This window comes from Gymnogyps californianus, chromosome 10, assembly GCF_018139145.2.
Source record: "Gymnogyps californianus isolate 813 chromosome 10, ASM1813914v2, whole genome shotgun sequence".
In the NCBI taxonomy this organism is placed as follows: Eukaryota; Metazoa; Chordata; class Aves; order Accipitriformes; family Cathartidae; genus Gymnogyps; species Gymnogyps californianus.
The window spans coordinates 18,082,054-18,108,308 of record NC_059480.1 but is presented as its reverse complement, the minus strand read 5'-3'; the positions used below and the strand labels follow the sequence as shown (position 1 = coordinate 18,108,308).

At 43.6% G+C, this 26,255-nt stretch overlaps 1 protein-coding gene across 1 annotated transcript in view; it reads right to left on the bottom strand.

Moving 5' to 3' along the window:
* Positions 1-3,885: 3,885 nt before the first annotated feature.
* Positions 3,886-26,255, bottom strand: part of PSMD1 (proteasome 26S subunit, non-ATPase 1) — a 74,882-nt gene continuing 52,512 nt past the window's right edge. The window contains exons 19-25 of the mRNA XM_050902242.1: positions 18,346-18,448; positions 12,936-13,105; positions 11,162-11,254; positions 9,459-9,551; positions 6,951-7,097; positions 4,936-5,090; positions 3,886-4,093 (exon numbers count right to left, since the gene is read on the bottom strand). Coding sequence (XP_050758199.1) covers positions 4,944-5,090; positions 6,951-7,097; positions 9,459-9,551; positions 11,162-11,254; positions 12,936-13,105; positions 18,346-18,448 — 753 coding nt within the window. The 3' untranslated portion in view covers positions 3,886-4,093; positions 4,936-4,943. The remainder of the gene's footprint in view (positions 4,094-4,935; positions 5,091-6,950; positions 7,098-9,458; positions 9,552-11,161; positions 11,255-12,935; positions 13,106-18,345; positions 18,449-26,255) is intronic.

The window sequence follows — 26,255 nt, the reverse complement described above, 5'->3', positions numbered from 1 at the left end:
ATCCCCGCTTTGGTCCCCAGCACAGTGCCAAGCAGGGGGGATAGCACCCGAGTTAACGAGTGGAAAGGGGAGACTGAGGACATGTCCAGGGCATCCTGGAGAGACTATGGGATCTGTCAGAAGCGGCATGCTTTTGAAGTGATTTATTTCTCACCAGGGTTAAGGGGGATGAGGCCCATTAGTCAGGAGGGACAGAAGCATGTTTCCTGCCACCTTGGCCTCTCTCTCTGGCAAACCCGGGAGCATTAGGTCCAATTAGCCCCTGGCAAACACCCCAGGGGTGGGTCCCTCCGCAGCATCCCCAGACAGGCCCAGGAGAACAGCACTTCCTAAGAAATCAGCGCTAATGAGTCACTGTCACTAAATGACATTATTTAAAGCAGCAGCGAGGCTTTCTAGGCTCCCACCATGCCCTCTCCAAACTGGAGATCAGAAAGGCAGCGGTGGCCTCCGTCCCCCAAGCACAGCACTGAGCCGGTCCCACAGTTACCAGCCCTATCTGTCCCCAGGGAAACTGGTCACACACCTTAGCATGGGGGTAGGATCCAGAGCCTTCTTGGATGTTTTCTAGCACCTTTCCAGAAGATTTCTGGAGGCTTCCTGGCCATTCACTGTTAGTTTTTCTAGTCTTTCTAGAGGTTTTCTGCTGTATCTCCAGAACATTTCTAGACTCTTCCTAGAGGTTTATTTGAACTCTCCTGGGGCTGTTACAGCCTCTTTACATTTTATTTATTTATTTATTTATTTTTACACAAAGTCACAGGTTGGCCATTTCCAAATTTCCCAAGCAGCACCTTGGCAACTGAGCAAAGCTCAGCACCTCAACCAAGCGCCCTGTGACACCTCAGGTGGTCACACAGCAGCTTCCTCAGCAGCCCGATTAGTAAACTGAAGAAATACGTAGAGGTTAGGAAAAAAAATTTGCATGTATAGGATCATTCTATAGTCAGGACACATTGTTTTGTACCACAAACTCTCAAAAACGCCCCATAGAAGGACCTCTTGTCCTTGTGCTGTCTGGTGTCTTTTAAGCAGTGCCCCTGAGCGAAACCAGCCTGAGCTAGACGCGTGTCTCACTGAGGCACAGGGCCAGCATCCTCCCAAGCTGCCGTGTGGGTGGAAGAGGTTTATCCTTTATGAACTTACGGGGCCTGAGCACACGTACCTGAGGGGCTGCCCACTGCGTGGGAAGCTGGGAAGGACCTGGGCGCTCCGCAGCGGAGCAGGCTCCGATTGCAGAGCTCAGCTGGGGAAGTCCCCAAAGGGAAACCCCATCTACTGATACCAAATGCACGAGCAATCAGTGAGCCATTCATTGCGTGCACAGCCTTCTCTCCAGAGAGAGGCACAAACAGGCTGAAACCCCTGAAGCCACTTACCGTGCATACTCCAGCGAAGAGGAGCCACTTCTCAATCATCAGCCCTCCGGCAAAAAGTCGATTTGCACTTGCTAGAAAACGCTCCTCACGGTTGCTCTGCCCAGAGGAGCAGCATGTCTTCCCTCGAGCACCATCCCACCGAGCTGCCCCTTCCCGCTCAGCGCACAGCAACTCAGATTTGCGGTGTGGCTGTCACCTCTCCTCCTTCACACTGCTAATCTATTTGCTTTGCCCTTTAACCAGCAGCAGCCTCTGTCAATGCTCCTCCAGCTCTTCTTCCCCCCTCCCCTCAACTCCTGTCCAGGACATTCTCCTAAGCAGGAAAACATGGAGCAGCTGTGGGGGAAAGCCAAGACAGTGGATGCTTTTCTGTGTGCGTTCTCAATCCTAAACCACACAGTTCCCGCGTGTGTTTACACAGTGGAGAAAAAACACAGCAAGTGGCAGAGCTGGGGAAGCGAGAACAGACAGGCCAATTCCCAGATGTCCCTCCTGGTGTCCCCAGCCTGGCACACATTGCCTTTTTCTTCCACAGCCACCAAAAGCTCCTCTAAAAATCTCACTGCCTGAGTGTAACCTTACCACGTGGCCCCAGAGTAGCAGCTCAGAAATCAGTTCGGGGCTATCTGGGGTTTTTACATTTGCTTGTGCCAAGGGAGCTCTGGGAAACATCGCTGCCAGAGGCAGGAGTGGTCTTCCGGGCACAAGAAAATCATTTAGCACAAGAATCAAGTCTCCTGGATGGTGCCCCAGGCAGTACATGGCTCAGTGGGAACTGCTCTGTGCATACAGACTTACACAGCCACACTGAGAACCAAACCTGTAGCAAGTGCCAGGAATATACTGGCTACCCTGAAATGCCTGTTATAGTATGAAAGGCTTGGCAAAATGTCCTGTGAATAGAAGCAGACTGTTCACAGCTCGGCCAAGGCATCAATATAGGACCTCAGGTCCTTCTGAGCCAGCTATTCCCGGCATTTCTACTTGGACTCTAGAAATATCCCAGCAGTATCTGGCCATCTGGCAGGTTGCTGAATGACCTGAAATGAATTTTTTTTTCTCCTCCCAATGTCCTCCCCTCTACACAGTATTTTGTAAGATGACACAAGGCATTACTAACAAATTACCTGAAAAACACCACATACCACACTGGTTGGCATCAGCAGAACATGCAGGAGTATGGGATACAGGTACCCATTCAAAGGGAAGGGATTACAGCACCAGAAAGACTCACACAATGTACATTTGTCCAGCTTTTGTTTCTTGCACCACAATAGCAGGTCTCACTTTGAATGACCATGGGATCAGAGCAGTGATTCCCTCTTTGTTTCCAGTTCTACTGACAGTAACGTTGCCTGTAGCCATTTCAGCTTCATTCTTGTCTCTGCTCCATGGGAGAAGAGATCTGGATCAGGCCGAGAGCTGCGAGCTCTGACCAGCACCCTTACTGAGACAACATTTCAACTTCAGGGACTTCTGACTGAAGCCTAAGACTCAAAATGGGCTTTCAGTCCCATACCTCTGCTCTGTATTGCTTAAGCTTTGCAGAGAACAAAGGCAGACTATTCTATTGCTATAGTAACATTCACCAAAATAAACCATCTGCTGGAAAAGCTCCCAGGCGCTACATGCAAGATTTGTCTTCCATTATTACCGATGCACATGAGCTTGTGGTATGTTCACATGGAGCAAAATATTCCCAACATACATACAATAAAAACCTCATTCCGTTTAAGTGCTGTTTCAAATGATGGAGCTTCGCCCAGCATTTGGCTTACAGCTGACCAGGGCCGCAGCCTCTGGCTCGCCGGTGACGCACCCTTTGAAGCGTTACAGCCCAACAGGTGAAGGGCCGGCTGGACAGCGAATGGTCAAGCAGCATTCCTTCCTTCTGACTGCTGCTCATTCCATACCCCCGACTGTAAATCCCGCCTTGGCTAATGATGCACATCAGTGTAACAACTTGCATGTCTGGATTCACCCCATCTAGGCCTGTAATGTATTTCTAGCTGCCTGCTCACATCAGCTATTATGCTCATATTTGGTGAAAGCACACAGGAGAAAAAAGGGATTCTGTGAAACAAAGAGCAACATGCCCCCATTTCCCCATCACTAACACCCAGAGCCCTTCTGTCAGCCCCACACTGTCACACAAATACCAGGATGAGCAAGGGGGAAGATCAGTGCACAGTCAGTATCACAGAGGCAATTTGGAAGCAGACCTCATCTGGACAGCTGCTGGCAAGCAGAGACCTGCCCTCTCTGTAGCATCAGTGCTACGGCTGGGCCAGACTGGAGCTGGTGACCTTGCTCAGCCAAAACAAGTGCTAGAGAAAGCACAGATGTGCACAGATCCCAACGACTCTACAGAAGAGCACAGTCAGTCAAGCTTTGCTGGAGGAAGATGCACTACTTGGGTCTAGTTTTTAACATTTGGGGTGAGCGGAAAAGAAGGTTGTTAGGCTTCCTGGTTTTTTTTTTTTAAAGCAGCAAGTTTTCTGTCAAGAGTTTTTAATATATTTATTTGAAAACAAGGTTTTGTGAAAGAGTACACTAAATAGCATATATCTGTTCTTCAGCCATAAAACACAGACTATCAGCTTTAGCTCAGCACAGATTGGGGCTGCATGCACTGAACAGCAGATCTCGATAGGAAGGTCTTCACGTCTGTCTGTCTGATATCAAGCATACTGTCTTCTTTAGAGGACATGATCCTGCAGGAGGGGGAGAGAGAAACCAGAAAAGCAAATGTATTTAACTAAGGCTTCTTGTGGTTGGCCCCACACACTCACCCGAGCCTGCCACTGACGCAACATTTACAGTTTTCAGCAAGGAGTTTGTTTTCCTGCCCATCCACCAATACAAGTGCATTAGCTTTGCTCTTGGGAGCACTGGGACATGCCAGCCCATATTTGGAAATAAAGCAACTGGGTTTCTGCCTCTCAGCGAGAAACTTGCACATCAGTTCAGGCACTTTAACCAAGGAACCTGAGAACCGCACCATTCATTGCCTGGAACAGATCTACAAGTATCATTATGTCGGGCTCAGAGAGCACCACAGAGCCCATGACTGGAGTGTCTTTAAATTCTGCTCAGAACTGCCGGGAAGACAAGACAACCCCAGAAAGCAGAGTAGTAGTTCTCTTTCGACCAATCCTGCCACACTGAGGTCAAGTAGATGACAGCTTTGTTACATAAACCACTTGCCCCTCTGGGACCATCTTTCCTGAGCTGACTCTTCCCAGCTCAGCTGTTGCCTGTGACCCCATGCACTGCTCTAACTCTGCCCAGTGAGGCTCTCCTCAAGAGTAGCCAAGCCTGCGAGATTAGAGACCAGATCCAGTATGACTGGGTCAGGCCTGATCCAGAAGCGTGGCCTTCTCTTTTACTGCTGCCAAACTCTTCAAATTGGGACAGAGCATGTTTCTGAATCTGGTGCAGAAGCCGTCAAAGAGCTAAAACAAGAGTGCTGGGTGCTGGCAACCACTTCAGTTGATCCAAAGAGGCTTTTCCTTCATTGGGATTAATAAAAGTGACCCTGCACACTACACTGTACCTCAGGTCTTAATCGTCAATGTACTCGAAGGGCTCTGGTGGTTCAGGTTCCTGCTCCTCTTCCTCAATCTTTGGACCGTGAGCTGCCACAGGTTCAACCAGCTCCTCCATATCCTCACTGGTGTCCTTCAGAATGATGATGCCTCCGATGGAAAGCTGCAAGACAAGTGCAGTGAGCATTAGAGTTGCTTGCCTCTGCCTCGTGGTGGAGTGGTTGTGGCCACAGTGTTTATCTTAGGCCATATGAAACACCTCAGCAGGAGAGTTTCAGAGCGCAAAGTGTCTGACACTCACCCGGATCCCTGCCTGATAAGGGGATGGGACAGACAGAGCCTACTCAGGCTACCTTTTTTATTTCCACTATCTAAGTCTCAGTTCAACAGAAAATGGCATCTGGATTCACAGCTTTACCCCAGTCCCAGTCTGGGGCTTTCCACATGAAAACTAATTGAACCATAATTGCTTTATAAGGCTCATCTTTTCAGGGCAAAGCTTAGTGAAGCCTCTCTGTGTAGCTGCCTCCCAGGAGGCTATCTGAAACAGAGACTAATCTGATCACCAGCTTTCACCGACTGAGGAATCCTATTAGCAGAACCTCGTAAAAACAAAGGGGAATTAATTACAAAGATCACAACCAAACATCCTGACAGGCTGAAGCAAATCTGTGTGTCTCCAGGACTGAAACACAAGGTGCGAAGAGGCAGTGCTGTGTCACGCCTGGCTGGGATCAGGGCTTTGACCACAGCAGGACTGCAGGCTATAAACAGCATTTCAAAGAGGCCTTTTACTCTAGCATTCCCCAAAGCAGAGCAAAGGTCCAGAACAGCTCCATTTCAAGAGCCTCCTTGGTTAAACACCCTAATCCCAGCAAAAAACTGCACTGTTCTGTTCTCTTCAAAACCTATTTATGGGGGTTTAAGGCAGGAAACTGCACTCCCCTCACCAATGACTCGGCTTCTTTTGAAACTGAAGCAAACAGCTACATACGTCCATATTTCAGCTGCATGAGTGGACACTTACTGGACCACACAGCAGATCTTCCCAATCCAAATACCAGTTGGGTCACCTCCTCTTTTTAAAGGGTAGAAACTAAAAAGTCCTTCCACAGCTTTGCTAAAGGAGACGTTTCAAAAGGGGACGATGCACAGAGAATTCCAATGTGCTGATGGAATTCCAGAAAATCCATTTATTAAAAACATGACTATTTTCCTGGAAAAAATATTACTTCTGAACACCATTTTCCCATGCGTAATCCTGCAAAAGGGGGAAGTCAAGGGTGTTATTTCTTGAACAAAAATAAAGGCCAGAAGAATTTGACGCAGAAGATTTAGAGGTCAGGAGCAAGCTCATTAGCTTTGCAATATATTTGAGCATCTCACAGGAAAGTTAGTTACCCCTTGGGCTTAATGCTAAAAGATCTTTTTCATTCTCCATCTGACAATCACATGCTATCTCTTCTCTATGTTAACAGGAGATGAAGGCACTTTTCTAAGGTCAGATGTAACTGAATAGGAAATCTGTTTAATGAAAAAAAACCTCCATTGAGGTATAAATCCCACTGCAGGATAATAAAGCTCCCCCACAAGTCCTAATGTATTTCACTGCTTTGACAATGAGCCTGTATAACTTCTCAGCCCACTGTAAAGATCATGGCTCAGTCTTTATGTCCCCAGCAATGTCATTATACTAATACACACAGAGTATGTCTGATTTGTTTCCATGTTGCAGCGTTTGACGTACGTAGAAGAAAGAAAAACAAAGCAGCATTAGCAGGGTGAAAAGGTTTGCAGCAGCTCTGGCTTTCCCCCAACTAGAACTGCATGTGATCATTTGGAGAGAGGGACATTAAAAAGCAAATATGACAACAGTGAAGTTGCAAATCTCTATAACACATTACAGTGATGCACCAGCTGTGAGTGGCATTCTCACGTACACACAGAACTTCTGAGTCCTCACGCACAAGCCCCGCACTGGGAACACTCTGTCAAGCACGTGGACTAGGAAGGTGACACTTACTGGTTTGAAAGGCTGATATCGGCAGCTTTCTGTCATAGTGAGAACTTTGAGCTGAGCAGGCATGACTCTGGCGGGGTTGTCCAGAAGCTGGAAGTTGGGTTCAGGCTCTTTTTTCTTTTCTTTTTCATCCTTCTTTTCAGTCTCATCCTGTGGAGGGGGAGGAGAACATCAACATGATTTTAACAGTAATATCTCGAACACTTTCACAGTTCAGGAGGGTCAGGTACAATCAGGCAGCAATTCCAGAGTGTGGTGAGAAACGATTCTTCTGCTGAGGAACAAGCTAACACAGATCTATCAGCTGGCACAGGCAATGCCAGCGTGGATCTAAGTGCTCTCATCAAGGCAATGCCTCACTCTCGACTGCAGGTGAAAGTAAGTTCAATGAGAGGTGGTAGCGGAACAGTTTACCTCTGGCTTCCCTTTCTAATACTTTTTCTGTAAACTCACCACTTTTTGTTCACAACTGAAGATTCCTTAATATCATTCCTGAGCACATGAGAATTGCCAAAAGCTGCCCTTGTATTTTCGCAGCTATAAAGCTGTCACTGACATTTCACACTACTGGTAGTGACAGCAGCTCAACCAAAATGACTCGACCTCAGTGACTCTCTAGGGAATTGCAGTTAAGCCCTCCTTTACCAATGACTCAGCAGCTAGAGGCAAAAGCTCAGAAGGAAAACACACAGCATCCTTTACATACTTAAGACCATGGATCATGTTTTCCCTCTTGCTCAGGAACACTTGAGTTGCAAACAAAAAAGACTGCAGAAGAGATGGAAACAACCAATAGGAAACGATCAGGAACACCACTAAATGCATGGCACGTCCTGTAACAGCAGACAGGACTTTCTCTGGCACTGCAACTGCTTGTCGCTGTGCAGATCTCTTGGAAACTATGGATTACTAGTCATATAACAGGCATAAGAGAAAAACAGGAAAGCAATTATACCTCTAAAACATTAGGACAATGCCAAAACACTCAACTCAAACACAGCAGGTGGCAGCAAGCTCCCTTTTTACTATCCTTGTTTTTCTGCTAGATTCAGCCAAGAAAACTTCAGACATCTGGAGCGTACACACACAGACACGACATGACACGTGAATCCCTTCTAATATACTGCTTCCTCTCAATGCCTGTACTTAACTGTAGGTTGTAGCAATTTTAGAAGAAACATACATCTGTTCAGCACATTTTGCTTAGTATATAGTGCTGTAAGAATAATTCAAAGAAAAGGCAATGTTTGGTGACAAGGAAACTTTGATAAAGGAGCAAAAAGAAAAAACAGAGATTCTACCTTGCACGCATGAGATGATTCATTTTCTGAGCCAACTGGATAAAATTCAGTGCCTACAACATGGCCACACTTAAGTAGGTCTAGGAAGGTTATTTTACACATACACCTTTGATCTTATGCCACAATCCCTTCACATGCCATTCGTGTGATTCTTTTTAAAATTAAAGAGGCCAAAAATTCTCTGACGATGCTGCTTTTCTCACATAGATGTTAAAGTGGAATCAGAAAGGTTTCTACTGAGCTTGTCAGCATAACGCATTTTCAGCTTACAGTTGTTCTTGGCATATTTGCATCTCTTAGCAGAGCACAAAAGGAAGGGTCCTTTGTCAGAGTACAGCAAGAATTTAACTGCCATATGTTTTCCAAATTACAGCAACCACCAAGAATTCATTATCCAGCCATTTCTCTATCCCTCAGCTTGCTCCAGGATGACACATTATTCACAGATGAGGATGACAAGTTCCAGTGTCAGGTCTATGAGCTGAAAGAAATCATCAGAGGACCAAAGCAATCACCATAACTACTGAGCAGTGTATGGATCCTGTGCTCAAAGCTCAGCTCGTTCTGAGCTGGGGGTGGATAAATGTTTGGCATTTTGATAGATGGGCAAAGCACGTAAGAGATTGCTGCCAAAAAGGTGAACATTTCAGAATAGGGGGTTAAGCATGTGCAAACCCAGAAAATTTAAACTCTTCAGTGCTCTCCACTGAATTAGACACCACCAAGCGACTGCTACAACATTGAGTCCTTTTTAAAAGGTCAGAGGTACCAAGGACATGAAATTACTAAGAATTTTTCCACATTAATAAGAAAAGTACATAGATAAGAGATAAAATTCCCTTGGTCTAGAAACAGCAGGCAATGAAATAATGCACAAAAGGTTCGCGCAGTTAAAGGCACATAGATCTGTCAAAACAAGCTTCTGCCTTTAAGGAAGTCAGTCACTTAGCTATATTGAGGAAGATTTATTTCTCAGAAATAATGGATTCACAAATAATACCACCTCTTGCTTTTAACAGCACGCACACACACACAGAGTAAAGATGCTAACCAGTGTATGCAGTACACTGAAATGTGTGTTAATGCTTTGCTCAGAACTAACACAAGTGGCCGGGGGGGGACAGCATTAAGTGGGTGCCAGCTTCCATGACACACCTTCCACATTTGTAAGGGGGGAAGAAGACATTTAAGTTTCAATGTTTGCACCCACCACTTCCATCTTCTCCTCTTCCTTCTTCTCTTTCTCCTTCTCCTTTTCCTTCTTCTTGGCTTTTGCAGTGATGGACAGCACAGCAGTGGAAACCTGGATATGTCAACAGAGGAGGTATTCAGCGTGACTGCAACACTGTACACTGTGCTTCAGCTCCCCGGGCAGGGGAACAAAGGGAAATCAGTTAGGTCAGTTCTCAGTGCAGGTGTCAATGAGATCAATTCCACTTCCTACCCACTGCTCTGTTTAAGAGACAAATACACCACCGTCAAAGCAAATAAATGGGACAGATTGGCAAAAAAATGCCATGAGTGCAGACTGGGTCCAGCCACATATGCAGAAGGAGAGTAAACTTCCTAATCTAGAGATTAATCATTACTGTCTGGGTCTCTATATGAGAGGTTTCCTTATTTATTTTTAACAGAGCAACAAATGGAATTCTTGTTACAGGAAAACTCATTGCCAGAGTCTCCAAGGTAAAGAAACATGTATATAGATACTCTTTAGAAGGACCTAAAGCTGTTCCACTGTCCTCATCAGACAGCTGTGTTTCTCATTGATCTAAAGAAGTGGATATGCAAAATGCCCTATGGAGGAGCCCTTAGGAGGCTTGGGCACTCCTGAGCCAGAAAGTACCCAGAAGCAACACTTGAATACAAGAATTCAGCACATCTCCCTTCCAGTGAGCACATTGCTCTATCCACAGTAACTGTCTCTGCAGGGCAGTAACTTTCTGAGAGGAACAGGGAGCAACCGCATTTATCACGTTGCAGGTGAGGCTTTCTAGCCTAAATGTGGGCTCTTGGCACATTTTAATTTTGGCCAGGGAAGTTTAAAACAGAAAGGATTTGTCCAATTCCCATCCTAGTCCAAAGATGAGAAAGCAGCTATGAGCAGTGAGCTTTGCCTTTCATCAGAGTTCATTTCTGGGTTCCTCAGTGGCTCGGAAATCTGTCCTGCCCAGCATTCAATTCTGGTAAAATGTTTTACAGTTTTCACACAATGTCATTCATCAGCATGACATGACTGAGGTCTCCACTGCTGCAATTGCTCCCTAAGGGCTGCTCTGCCTGCTGCTGTGGTCTGCTCAACAGCTTTTACCATCCTGCGCCAGGAGACAAATTGCTTCCACTATTGTCCCGCTTGTCATCCCACAGGTCTCATCTCTTCCTTTTCAATACCTAGATATTCTCAGTTCCACACTTACCTTTTTGCAATCCATGGGCCTGACAACTATTATTCTAGCACACAGGCCCACTGCCCTGAGCCCAGGTACACTTCTGTCCTTCCATATGTGACTATTTGAGAAGCGTCCCCCCTAATATTCTCAATGTTTGTACTGCAGTAGCACTTTGGAGCCCAAGTCACGGACAAGGACTCTGCTGTGCTAGGTGCTGCACAAAGATGATAGACATATACAAATCAGTAGGGCATGGAAAGCAGTTTTTTTAATCAATGCTTCTGCTTGACCACTGGAGACAAGGGAGGTTCCAGCAACTCAGTAGCACAGCACTTGTATGCCATGATCAGCAACAGTCCCAGGCACAGCAGGAAAAAATAGCTAGAATTCTCTTTCAGAGACGATAGTGCCTGCCAATTTTTCTTTCGCTCTTTAGATTCCCTGTTAGTGCCACCAAAGTCAATGTTTATACTAGGAGGGAGAAGGGGTTAGTCTTTACAACACACAAAGCTAGCCCAAATACCTTTTCTTTCTCCTTTTCCTTTGGCACCTCAAGAGGTGGGGGGTAGGCAAATGTGGACGGCTTACAGTTGGACTTGTACTGGACTTTTGGCATCTAAGACAAACAGTTAAAAAAATTGTTAGAGATGAGAAAAGCAGGGGAAAAAAAAATTCACAGCAGAATAATTACTTTAGCTTCATTTTCCTTCCAGCAGATACAAACACAGATCCTCTAAAGAATACAAGCTTCCCCTTCTCCCCCTCCGGAAGCTGAGAAACTGTTATCAGTGGCAACAGTTCAACTAGAACAATGTTATTTAATTATTCTATAATTTGACTCTGGCAAGGTCTCCTAGCCTTCTCCATACACTCCACTCTATTCACACCATGCTTTGTTTTCATTGTTTCGAAGCTTTTGTGGTTTTGATGTTGTTGCTGTGCCTGCTTGTATTAACACGAAATTGGTTTAAGATCTAAGTGAAGATCTGTTCTGTCAATGCACGCTAGGGCAAACCAAGCACTGCCTGACATTCACCTCTTGCAAAAGGACAGTACGTTTTGGGGGTGGGTTACCACCGTCACATATTCTCGTATTCTCGGCTACTTAAGCAAGGGCAGAAAGCATCTTTTGACAGCCAATCCAGATTCTTAAACTGAATTAATTTCTGCAGTATCTCAACTCTCTTCCTTTACGACACATCATGGAGCAACAATAGAACAGGGACTGCTCTGAGGAAGCAAGGTGGGTGTGGTGCAGCCCATAACACACATCCAGCCTGTAGCTGGCTTTAGTATGCAAGCCAAGTTATACAACATAACCTGACCTACAGCCGTTTGGGCTCCCTGTAAACTCTAAGGGACGGGGAGAGGGAGTCAAAATGGCAGTACAGCCAAGCAGCCAAAAAGGCGCTGAGCCTATCACCACCGGGGAGGCGCAGAGACAAGCAGCAATGCAAGCCCTGTGAAGCATTCTGGACAAAGCGGTGGGTGGGGGGGGGGGGGAAGGCATTTTCATGCAAACCTCTCTCTTCAAACAGAGCAAGAATTTTGAGCTGTGTGTAGATTGACTCGATGCTCAGCCTGAGACAGGTGAAGAAGAGCAACCTAGAGCCCTAAGGTTTTGGTCCAGGGGCTGCAATCCAGCAAGCTGGCTCAGTCCCACAGACGGACTCTGAGAGCAGCCCAGCCCCATGCATGCTCTGTGCATCACAGAATAAGCCTGCAGCAATGACAGGAGGGGGCTGCACACCCCTGCGCGGCCACATTCAGAAGTTTTTTTGTGGCAGTTACTAGCTCAGTTCTTCAGCACAGGAGACCCAGCATGGTACACAGCTTGCAGGGGCCATACCACTGCCGATCAGCTGGAAGAACAGATGCATAAGAAAAGCGCAGTACCCATGACTGCTTCGTTTAATGTTTACTCCCCAAGGAATCCAAACAAATCCTGTTTTCCCACTGCGAGCTTTCCTAGAGCAGAACATCACATAATTTATTTGGGAGGGCCTTGACCTTCTGGAGTGATAATGGGGTGGTTTCTGCCCGCATATACTGACTAGAGTTCCCTACTTTGTAAGTAAAGGGGTTGAAGTCTGCTCTCTACATTTTTCTTATCCCTATTCCCACCACCAGCTCTGCAATTTAAGCCTGCTTTTCAGACTTCCAGTTAGTACCTTTTCTGGCACAAACAAGCTGGAGACATGCAAAGAAAACCAGTAAATCCATGCACACCCATCCCAGACCACTCGAGTCTTCCAAGCAGCTATCACCACCTCTTCTCCTCTCTGCTCATTACATACCTTAAGATCCTTGTTAAGGCCAATGACACAGGTTGGAGTGAAAGCCAGTGACAAGAAGTGTGACAGGGGGAACCAGAACCAGAACTGGGTGAAGACCAGAACCCCCACCACAGAAGGCATGTGAGTATGTCCTGTCCTTGACTGCAGTGAAATAGTTACGTTATGGCCCCCTGTAAGGAATCATAAATGAAATAAGTTAATGAATGCATTCCTGGGTACTCCACAGACACCTGAGCAATGCATCTCTAAAACAGCTGCTCTGAAGGGGGCTACACAGCACAAGCCAGGCCACAGTGCTGTCAGCTTTCTCCTCTGGAACACACCTCCCTCCTTTACTGTGATCTCAGCTTACACAGTAAAACAGACAGGCAGCGTAACAACCAAACTGCTCTATCTGCTAAGTATTACCCAAACACAATCAATGAATACAGCCCTTCCATGCTCCTTTTGCCAGGATACAGGTTAAACAAAAGTACGATGCAGAAGGCAGGGAGAGGGGGACAAAAAGGCAAACCTTTGCCATAAGCAGTTTTTAAACATAGCATATAGATGGTCTGCAAGACAAGACTCACGAGGAAAACAGTGCATATAAAGCAGTGCATACAGAAACTTTTCTTTCTGTGGCTGCCTCCCTCAACTGTCAGTTATTCAGAAGAAATGTGCCTAGGTTTTTATCCTACACCATCTCAGTAGAAAAAAATGTAAACAGCAGCAACTTCAGAAGTTGCTTCTAGAGGTTATCAATCTAAGCAGCAAAGAGACAAGCTCCTGCAGTCTTTGCAGCAAAATTACATCTCTGCCAGACAACCAAGTCTTAGCTTTGTACTTGCAAAGCATAGACCAAAACAACTCCGTATGTTATGTAGTGCAGAAACATCCAGCTAGAAACCAAATTGAAAGATTGGGCTTGCAGACAGAGTGAGAAAGTGTTAATCTGATCTTCAGTCTTCTGATGAACACAGTGAATTGAGTTGAAGAGGGCACCAGGCAAGTCCATTATCGCTGACAAGAATGGGTGCAGTGAGGTTAACCTTGTTAAAATACAAACACCCACTCGTTGCAAACTCGGGGCGATTTGTAGCTGAAAATCCCAAACTGGAGTAGCATTCCCCTGCCTCGCACAGCCACCTCAATAGGGCCAAGCAGCATGGAGCTGAGTTTTAAAGACAAGCAAAATTAATTTTTGCTGCCAAAACTAATGAAAGCCCTGAATGAAGCAGTAATCTCATTTTAGGTATCTGTCAGTGTTAGTCCCAGGAGCAGCAGTGGAAGATGGAGGATTTTTATGCCCTCCTGTAGGATACTCTGCATACATACTATCTCCTTGCTTTTCCTTTTGTGGTAGCAATAGATCTCCTGCTGTTTTGACTAGAGAACTCCTTCCAGCCACCTCTCTGAAGAAAGGCAATGTGGTCTTGTCTTTTACTACTGCTAGGTCTGCTCTGCTTCTCACTATTTTCTCCAATACCAATCTCTCACTCTTATACTTGAATTTGCCACAGCATTAAGGAGGGACTGCTTGAGGTCTTGTGCTATCCTTAAACATGTCAAACACTGCACACTCAGATTTCTGGTCTTCTCCCCCATCTTTACTTTGAACTTTTCTTCACTGCATCACTGCATAAGGGCCAGGTCAGTAACCTGCAGGTATTCTGGATCAAGCAGCCCACTGAATGTTGCACAAGCAGCTTAACTAGACTTTATCAAACTTTTGGACTTTAATTTTCAGAATTTATTTTAACCTTTAGAATTATATTATCCAATCTCTGGAATTTCCTGGATGAGTAACAGATTTCATATTCAAAAGATGGTGTCATGCTCCTTCTTTCTGTTGTTTTACACCCACACACAGCCCACCCTCACTCCCAGGGTTTTGCAGGGAGCAGGAAAGGTGGGGAGACATGATATTGCACAACTGTGATTTATCTTCATGATTAAGTAGCAGCCCTGACAGCCTGGAAGGGAACACATTCCAGATCTTTGGCTGGATGGATGAAAGCTGTGACATGATGCTTGGAAAAAAAATTCAAAAACACACAAGAAAAATTTTCAGGGCTCCTTGCGTAGTACTATAAGGTCTATCTCCCAGAATTCATACTGCCACTGTGGCAAGGTTTGCTGGAATTAAAGTCGCTGTTCTAAATGCTATGAGGATTTGCTGGCCCAAGTTTAATGTCAGTTAACAAGATGGAGAGTGCAACAAGCAGACACTGATGATTTATATACTTTGATGAACTCACTCTTTACATAGTTATGGTGGCACTTCGTAATACTCTGGCAGCAAAGCCCAGGACAACACACCAGCACAATAGTCATTAGATAAAGATGCTTTGTGGACCTTGGAAATTAGTTTCCAATCCTGGCCTAGGCAGCATCCCATTTTCAAACAGTATCATACTGTTTCTTTCTGTACCAGCAAAGACTTATAATCTGCTTCATCTATGTCGTGAATGAAGATGACCTGAACTGTTAGCAGCAGCACAGAAAAGTCAAAATCTCACAGGACGAGCCATCAAAACCCCAGCAGAGTTGATTTCAGCATGTGCCAGTGACCTGATTCTCAGGGGCAATGAAATACAAGTAGCTCTAATCTCATGGACAGAAACATTAGTACAGGATAATGGCTTTTTTTTCCTAACTACCAGAGAGTTAGACCCAACTTTACATGAAGAGCTCATGAACAGGGACAGGCAGGAGAAAGGTGGGAAACAGTAGCACCAAATTCAACACATGGGAGAGCAGACCTTATGCATCGAAGTTTATTTTTTTGTACTAAAGTCTTTAGCATCCAAAATACAACACATCATGCGAGATGCATATTTGGAGAGACAGCAATGAGGAGATAGGCAACTCTTTCCTCTGTAATTTGGATGACTCTCTCATCACTCATGACAAATGTTTCCAAACTGTGGAGAATCCAGTACATTCACCATCAGGCTGTCAACAGCTTCTTTGGCTTCAGTCTGCACTGCTCAATGCTACACTCTGTCCCCAACCTGTTGCGCTGCTGACCCCACCCAAACCTTTCCTAAATATTGAGAAAAGGATTTTCCAGATATACTACATAAATACTTGTGTAGTGACTGCCGCTCCTCCTTTTTTCTCACTGATTGAGAAATGTGGCATTAAGAATCAGAGAAGATATCTAGAGTCCAGAGGGCAAAATAGTTTTCAAGCAGATAAAATGCTGACATCTAATTAGATCAGTATATCCCTTTTGTAGCTCACATTTACAAATACATACTGCAGAAAATAAAGCATATTGATTTTGCAAAGAACAGAAAAGGAGTCATCAGCCTGGAACAAGAGAGCATGTTTGTACATGAAGGGGAGCATTATAAAAGTTCAGAGGTTTGGGGGGAAAAAAAAAATCCCTAAGTTAAATTTAGAGTCTCTACATTTTTCTTATTTTATTAAAGAAGTAAAAATGTTGCTGCTGGGGCCTAAGAATTAGACAATGACCAAATTCTTCATTTCCACTTCAGCGCTCCCAAGGTACCCTGCTCCTTCCATGAAACCACCAGTGTAATGACTGCCTCATTGTCAAGAGCAAAAAACCCACCTCCAGTGCATCATTTCCCAGTTGTGCACTGGAAATCTTGCACTTTTAATCAAAGCCTGTCATTGGAAGAGAATTATACTTTTCTCCTTCCCCCGCAAAAAAAAACCCCAACAAAAAACCCCAAACTCAATTGCCCCAGCTGTGGCAGATGACACAAAGAACCTTTTTATCACTACCTTTCCTGGTAGAGATAATTAAATTCTATAGCTCATTGTTTCAGATAAGCACTTGTAGTTGTATGGGAGAGATAAAAAGAGTTTATTCTTTTAAGAGGCTCTAATGAAAGTGGCAATAGGTTAAGAAAGGGTAGTTCACAGCCTTCCCCCAGCCCTCAGCAAGAAATAAAGAGGTTAAAGTTGGCACAAATTCACAAGTCGTTTATTAAAATTGGATGCTTCTGGTTTCCAAGTTATTATAAAATACATGAGTGACACAGGAAGCAAGTAAGGTTTTAGCTGCATTTTTATGATTTAATCTTAAAGGTTGGAATTCGAAGCAGATCTGTACTGCTGAGAGAAAAATCTCTGAGCCAGCTGGGCTCTGGCTTCCCAGCAACACAGTATGAGTATGGGAATGACCAAAATTATTCTAACAGTCTTGTGCCAAGAATATTGCTCAGTCTGAGCTCCAGGAGTGGTACCTGGGAGGCAAGAAAGATAAAGAGGGTGGTTCCTGTTGCTTTCTTCTCTGAGTAGCCCTAGTCACAGAGCACAGAGCAGCCTGACTGCCACATGCTCACCATGAAGAAAGCTTTTTAAGCATGCTTCCACACAGATAGATGCAGGCAGCCCAAAGTTTTTCGACCCCCATCACATGGCTTGGAGATGTAGTATTTTCATACAGACACTGTGTAACCACAGTGCATGGTGCTGTGCTTAAGCCATGCCACAGAGACAAATACATGAGACTTTCTGCTTATGTGACTTCAGGACTAACCTTGATCTCAGGGAAAACCAGCTTGTTTCTACCTACCACAGGGAATAAGGAGCTGCATCGCAAGAAAAGGCCACAGCACGAGAGACCAGATGGGAGAAACTGTGTTTGGAAACTTGGAAAGGGGGTGCTGTTGACACACACTGCACTGTACGTCTTCACTCCAGCAGAAGGAGAAATCAAAAACATTGTCTGTCCTCTTTGCTTACAGAAACCTTCCTTAATAGGCTCCGCAATTCAGCCCTTGTGAAATGCTAATGCCTTTAGAGAATGCTATCCCTGGCTCAACAGTCAGTCATTAACACTCATGAAATGATGTTTCCTCCACCAGAAAAAGGTAGTAGTCTGTGAAACTGACTGGGTCTTCTGAAGTAACACTGATGCAGTTAACTATGCTTCCCTCTTTGTGCAACACCTCTCTTAATAATCAGGAAAGAGGCAAAACCTAGTTATTAAAAAACATATTTAACACATATTTTTTTAACTGGTTATGTCAAGTTTTAACAGAAAAAGCAAAATATGAGGACCGGATACCACAAGGTTTCCAATTTCTGGAGCAGGTGCTTACTTCGAAAAATAAAGAAGCAACCTATCATGCTATAAATCAACACTCAGGGTGACAAAACAGACTTAAGAGCAAAAAGATCATATTTGTCCAGACTTCTGGACACAAATTCTGCCCCAAAGACTGGGTTGAGTCTCTCCTAACAGAAACATGCTGACACAAGCTGAAACTACAAAACAGGGTTTATTTCTTTAATTAGCTAAAATGACTTGAAATTTGAGATTTCTTGCTACTATTACACGACAGGCATAAAGCCAGCACCTCATCTACCAAATGAAATTTGTTATTACAGCTACTGTAGACAAACAAGTTCAAGAAATTTTGACTGCTTTAAATGTTTGGGGAATTACCTGCATCCAAAATGCCTTGTGCCAGGATTGCTCCAAACTTTGCCATAACATCATCATGCTTATCATTGATCACTTTGGAATAGAGCTGTCTGAACTGGCTGACCTGGATAAAACAAAAAAAAAAAAAAAAGAAAAAGAAAAAGAGAGAGAGATTATGAAACTGACTGCATGAGTCAAATATTCTGTCTTTAATGAAAGCATCCTGGATTTCTGCATCCTAGGACAACATTTGTCTTTTCAATGGCTTTAGTCACTGGTGTTAGAAGTCATCCCACTAATAATTAATTACAGAGGTTTTCCCCACTTGAAGATACCCATATAGTGATTTTAAAATAGTCAGGATGGACATGCATTTCCAAACCACATTTTTCAGGTCTTACAGGAATAGCCTGAGAATCTCTGGAGCGTCACTGGAATAAAAGACCAACTGATGAGTTTGTAGCAAGAACTACTATATGTTCTTAGGTGCGTGACACTGCACTTTATTAAATTTCCTCCAATTCCTACTGCTGAAAACCTCAAACCTATTCCGTTTTTCCTGTACAATATTGCTGCTGTATTGATAATGCCCCTATGGTGCATCATCAGCAAATTTTGCTACTGCACTCCTACCTTTTAAGTGAAAATCATTAATGAAAATATTTAATAAAGTAACAGTTTATGCCATGGTATGTTCACCACAATATCTGAAGTGCACATTAGTAAGGGAAATTGCTAAACCTTTGCTTATATTATCATCATTGCTTTGAACAGCTTCATCTTTCACTGGTTCACTAAGTGTTGAAGAGACAGAACAGTATCACATCCAGCAATATCTAAGGCTTTATCACAAATTAATAACTTATGTCTTTTAATATATAGTGGAGCAACAATACAGCTCAAGTAATTTTTATAGCTGAAAAAGCAGACCAGGAAATCCCAATTTGCAACCTAGTCAAAACCTGGGAAGCTGCATCCCATCCACAGCATGTCTGGAAGAATCTTTTATACCTCTTCCCTAAATTAATTTTAATCCAGATATCCATGTGACATTTTGTTTTCATTTTTTCTGTTTGCACACTAAGCCTTCACTTGACATGCTCAAAAGCAAAGGAGGTCTTTTCAAAAAGGCTCCTTCCAAGATGTCTTGAACAAGCTTCTCCCCACTACTGGTCCACTTTATTGCTGGTATTCCAAGTCCTCTTCCTACATCTGCAGCCACAGATGAGAGGACAAACTTCTAGCTCAAGGCAGTAGGGCCAGACACAGCCACCAGAGATACAGAGCAGTTCCTAGCATTGCAAATGCAGTTAAAGTTTCCAAGTATAAAACCCTAATACCAGACAACCCCCTATCCACTTTTCACATCCAAAGAGCATGTGCCTCTCCAGGGACACCAGTGATATTTGCTCAGTGAGAAGCGTCTCAAGAGAGGTCCTACGTTTCAGTTGTGAAACACAGTGTCTGCCATAGGCAAAGAGGCCAAGCTTCAACACCACTACTGGGAACGTACTCTTGCACAGCCTCTGATGCTCCCAGCACCTAATTGTGCCAGTGAAGGAGGCTTAAATGCTGACTACAACACTCAGGAGGTCCTTCCGAATGACAACAGCACCCAGCGAACAGCCGGTACCCCGTCCATGCAGGACACCACAAGCTCCAGGGCTGTGCTCAGGGTGGGCAGCACTGAGCACCAGGAGCAGCCTTCAGGCATCTGTCCTAGCACATGTGCCCTGTCTTGGGGTGCACTGGGGAATCTCAAAGCACTTACAGAAAGAGTTTTTGTACCGGTGGAAAAAAACAACCATTCATACAACTGAGTCAGTGACATGAGAACTGTGCTGGGAATAACATTTTGTTAAACTGGGATTCATCAAGGTAAAAAAAAAAAAAAAAAAAGGATCAAAACAGAACGAAGAGCTGACTGAGGGGATAAATCAAACTGCAGGGGTTTCTCAGCAAAGCATGAGATCAAATTCCCCAGTAAAAGCACATCAGAGCCATGAGGTAATCCTGCAGCCAAGGTAATGCTAGCAATAAATTTCACCACATTTCACGTGTGAATTTTTGACCAGAGGCAGTAAGAAGTTGAGACTCTACCTTTGAGAGATCATGTCCAATGTCTGGGATGGAAGAAGACAGAGGCTACCTCTCCAGCCCACAAGCATTATACTCAAGAGCTGCAACGCTGCTTGGCAGCCCTACACACTTTGTGAACACTTCAGATTAAGACTGCATGTTTTCTGTGAAGTAGTTCTCAATGCACATTAACTCATCACACTGCTTAAAACACTGGTGCCCTAAAGGAACAGACACTCTCTGGTCTATACCTTTTCTGCCTTTGCTCTTTCAGCCACTAGCCCAGCTGTGCTACTTGTCACCGCAACTCCTTCAACACTGACGGCATCTAACTTGATGAGATTTAAATCAGTCTGTGACAGCGAAAGACACTAACATTCATACAAGTAAATCATGACCTGCTAAACATGACTGTATTAAAATTACTTTATTTGTTTCACACAAATGGACAGTCTCACAACCGTGAAGCACCAGAGCAGCCACCCACTTTTAAACAGGAGCAGCAAACCTGAACAACAGAACACAACACTTCTCCGGCAGAGCAGGAGGCATTTATTAAAACTGACATGGGAAAAACAGCAGCTATTTCCATTTTTCAGTCTAAGTACAACAATTTGTGTGCTAATATTAGTTCTCTATTCACCAATTCCCCTTTGCATTAAAAAGTTTTTAGTTACTAGTCCCTGTCCCCAAAAGGAGGCAACTTAAATTTCCTTGCATTTTTTAAAGCTAAGAAAAAGGAGCAACGTACATTTGCAGGGCAGCCACACAGACAGATGTATGGCAGGGAGATACTGCACACACAATACAGGGTTTATTCTGGATATACTGACCAAACTCTGCTCTTGCTTCACTCCATTTATGCTTTTTCACGCTCTCCTGATTTTTATTTATAAAAGCTTACACTGAGGTTTACACATTTAATATAAATAGTTTGTTTCTTACGCCTGACCTCTCGTACACTGGAAAAATACCTCAGTTTGCATTTGCAACCTGGAACGGGGCCTCGGGCAGTATCAAGGGCAACCATATGCAGACTAGGTGAACCAAAGCCTTCAGATATTATTTGGGACAGACACACAGAGACACAGAAGCAACACGTAAAACTATTCCTCTGGTTGAGCTGAGCAGTAGGATTTCAGTGCCTCTGTTTAGAGCACATCATTCCTGTGACTCTGGGCTCAGCTTCTGGGTTTGGAATATTTAACAAAACAGATGGATGTTACAAAGCTCGTTCGGTGGACTGTAATCTGGAACTTACATCGTAATCAAATCTTCAGAGAACGAAACCCTGGGTGAAGTGAGAAGACATTCAGCAGAACTGCTAAAGTTGACGCTGGCATCTGAAGTCTGACAGAGCAGCACCTTGGAACAGAGGGCAGAAACGCGTCCCGCAGGAAAGGCGAGGCAGAGCTAGCCGGTGGAGTCATCCACCTCCCCTGGTTGTGGCGTGCTGCCCCTATAAGCACCCTTTCCCTAATATGCCTTCCACAGCTCCTACTCACATGTACGTTAGTCCAGAGCAGATGAACAAAACACCTGGGCAATAAGCCCACCAGGAACCCACCAGCTGTGGCACCAGGACACCGTGCAGGGCAGCAAGCTAACCGGGGCACTGACAACTGCAAGGGACCAAGGGACAGAAACCTGGCTGCTAAACCTGAGCAGATCAATTGCCACCTCTCCAGGCGACGCAGACAGGTTACAGCAGGGAATCAGCTGAGAGCAGGCGTTCAATGAATAAGCGCTGAACAGCTACAATAAGAAATAGTCCTTATAGCCTCTACTTATAAAAATACAAAATATGTAGTGCCATATCAAGAGCGTTCTGCTTTCAGATAAATTCTGCATACCTGTGCATCGTGAGCCGTGGACCACTGCCAACCCTGGAAAATGTATTCAGCAAGCATGTCCTTTCCAAAGTTTTACTTTTGCATCAGTGGAAGCAAAATTGTTCTATGAAAGGGTGGGAGACTACCCCGCCTGGCCTTAGGGTCCAGGCAAACCCAGATCGAAGGACTGCCTCAACACTCGAATGCACGGTAGGCTTGCAGGCTTATTCAGGCTGTTCCTATGAAGCAAATGCTTCACAGGAATGGGATTTTTGACTGGATCAGGTCCCAGCTGAAAACCTTCTTTGCTGCTGGGGAAAGCCTGCTTTGGCAGCTCTAGCTGTAGCGGTTCAGGAAGGTATCATCCTCACATGGAGCCATTGCTCCATCTCTTTGGAGAAAGCAAGAGCGGTACAGACAAAAGCTCCATTTTGCCTTTGCTGTTGGAGCACTTACCTCCTACAGAACGGAGCAAGTTGTCAACACACAGTAATTTCTTAAGCTGTTGAAGCAAAATCTGCCAGAGTTTGTCTAGTAGAGCCCTTTAATCTGCTACTATTTTTCCTTGAAACCACAGCAACAAGCACATCCCAAACTACTGAATAGGTTTATTTAATATGCTATGAAACCCACAAGCTCTGTTTCTCCCTTGAAATCTTCAAGCACTTTAAAAGCTTTATTGCATTTGGAAATGCTATCAAGAAATTTATTTGGGCGACTTCCAGGAGGAACACTAAAACGTAGGCAGTGACTCATTTCATCTTTACTAACAATACACACACACCATTCTGATAATTAGTGCTGGCCAAAACGACATGCCACTGATTTCAAATGAAGCCAAATGCACAGCCTTGGAAACACTGAGGAAACACCACAGGCTTTAAGACATGAGAATGGTACAGCACCATTTCCTACCACAAACCCAAGGAGCTATCATTTATCAGGTTGTTTACCACTTCTCCCTCCACCAGTCAACATTCATGCGCCTGAAGCCCATGAGATTGTTAAAAGTTAACTGTTATAAGTCTCATTAAGGGCAACAGTGGCAGGTGATGTGCATGATGCATTTTGCAAATCTAAGTTCTTAAGAACAAGAGTATTTAGGAATCTGTTTTTAATAAAACAGGTTTTAAACTGTTTGCATGTTCTGTCTTCTTCAAAAGTTGAAGTTATTCTGCATACACTTGCTCTCTTGAAAGAGCATACAGTATGCCGAAGCATCTAACAGTAACAGGCTTACATGAAGTAATGTGAAGGTCCTATCAGAATACGGCAAAAATCAGTCTTGCATCCCAGCAAGACCTAGCATTTCATCTAAATGGGGGGGGAGGAGGAAGAGCAATCTGGTCCTGGTTTCTTCACAACATCTTAAAGATAACAGGCTAAGATGATCGAAAGAGGATGGAGGAAAAGCCTTGACCTTGCTTATTATCTTCTCATTTTGCCAAGATGACTATCCTAACACAAAAACAGGAAAAAGTAAATTCAATTCAACATGTCAGACATGTAGTTTGTCTCCAAAATTGCTGTCTTAATTGCCCTGCAGGTCACAAATACATAATGAAGTTGTCATTGATTTCTGTTACAATGATCTCATCACATCTATAATTTAGGATTCTATTTCACAAAATAAACTTGTTATTGTTCTATATCCTGCACTAATATGGTTCTTAAATGTATCAAGAGAGGTCAGGAAAAATCATGCTGGCTGCACATGGAGGAATTGTGTTTCAAGTCCAAAGAGGCCAAATCAGCTTTACACAAGATTTGCTACCCCTTTTAGCACTTAAGCAACTTGCAAGTTCAAGAGACCTCCATATAATGACAATTCTTTATTTAAACTCTTTATTTAAATTTAAACTGTTTAAATTGTTTAAATAAAGAGTGAGCACAACAAAGAGGAAGACAAATACAAAGGAAAGAGGACAGCAAAGGTGATTCAAAGGCATACATCTACATTCTCTCACAACAAAAATGGTTTATTTTAAACCAAAATACTTTGATTCTTAAATCTCTGTTTATTGCTGGCATTTCAGCATTGCAACGCTCAGCTCTCAAAATTCTGAAGTTATTTTAGTCCTGAAAAATCTAAATCTATTCAAGGAAGATCGTTTGCTACCATCTTCATCCCAAATTATCACCAGAGAATTTAAAGTCCTTCTAACCCAAAGCTCACAAACAAGAAGTTTACCAAAAAAAAAAAAAAAAAAAAATCCCAGAACAGACAAAACTGGAAAGTAATGACAGGAAGCTGGTCAGACTATACGTCACAATCTTTATTAAAATCACCATCTCTCAGCATCATGAAGTATTCAGCAGCAGTGAGATGATGATATGTAAAATTCAGCTTCTCTGTAACCCCATCAAGACCACACGTACAGCTTGTGGGATATGAAATCCACCATGCTCCTCTTACTAGCTGCTTATCCAGCAATGCAAATACTCACATACATCAGGTTAGACACTTCGGCACACAGTGCACCAGTGTGCCACTCAGGAATCTAATCAAATCAAAATATGTCACTGTAATCCAAAAATGGCTAGTTTTCTGAACTCCACCTTTCACATCAGAGTAAAATAATTTTTCTTCAGACTGGCAGAGTGCTCCAAAAAGTTTCCCATGGACAATAAATAACTTAATTGGCAGCATATTCCTCGAAATATTCCTTTTACTTTTGAGCAAGACATTATGATGGTTATAACTAACTTTTGTGATGTTCAAAACAAGTAAAATGTATATAGTCTGTGTTTAGCTCCTAAATGATCAGAATATTTCATGGATTATTTATTGTCTTAATCTGTAGTTTTTTGTTTGGTTGGTTGGTTTTTAATATCTGCAGTGCTTCTATGGCTGGGTAATTGCCTTCTGTATCTATATTATGTAACAACACACAAATTTTGGCTTAAACAAGGCTCTGGCATAAAGCTTTTTCCGTTCCTCTCCCCATTTTTAAACAAGCCACTGAACCCCAGACTGTACATCTCATCCTGTATTTGCTAGCCAACTATTTTAATCACCCATTTAACAAGCCTAGATATTACACATACCTCTGAAGTCAAGGTTACCAGGCCTCTTTGGGGAAAGAGGTCTGACTTATTACACACCTCAAATAATCTGTATTTTTGCTAGCTGTTTTCTTGTCTGCACTTTTCTTTATGACACACAGACTCTTTCACCTATCATCTCAAAAAGGCTGAAACTCCAACAGACAGACTCAGCAGGTAATCCACAACAGTCTTGGATGTCTGACTGATTCAGAGCAGTCTGCAATTCCCATTCCAAGAGGATTAGGGTGCTTTGCAAACTAAAATGAATTTATTCTGATAATGTCCTTTCATAGAAGAAAGTATCATCCTTATTTCTTTCAGATGGGAAACTGAGGCACAGGAGAGCTATACAATTTGCCCGACATTAGAGGAGCACAGAATGATTAAACCTGATCTATACTGAGGGCTGGCATTCCAAGCACCTGACCAAGGAAGAAACAATAAAAACAACAAGCAGTTTCTTTCCACAGAAAGATAGTTCAACTTCACATTACAGAGACTTTGTATCTTAGAAGATGAGGGGATCCAACAGAACCCTAGAGTTCTCCACTGGGTTATTCAGTTGAACTACAAGTCTGACAATATAAACAATGCTCCCAGATTCTGCTCAGTGAAAACTAACTGGTTGGTTTTTTTGGTTTTTTTTTTTTTAATAATTCAAAGGAACAAACTGTCTGCCAGCAAATCTTCATGTTCCATGACTTGGAAATACCCAAACACCTGTATTTGTAGATTTCCTTCGTTGACTTTCCCAAGTAAAATTTTCCACTGAACAAAGAGGTTTTTTTTTTTTTTCCTTTCTCCCCATCCAAATGCAGTAAAAAAGTGGCTGTTTTTACCACAGCTCAGTTTCTAAAATGACATCAATAAAAGCAACCCATATATGACACATGAGTAGCAAAGTACCAGCTACTGCTCTGCCTCAGCACTCACCAGAGCAGATGAAATATGGAACCTCAGAGCATCTATTAA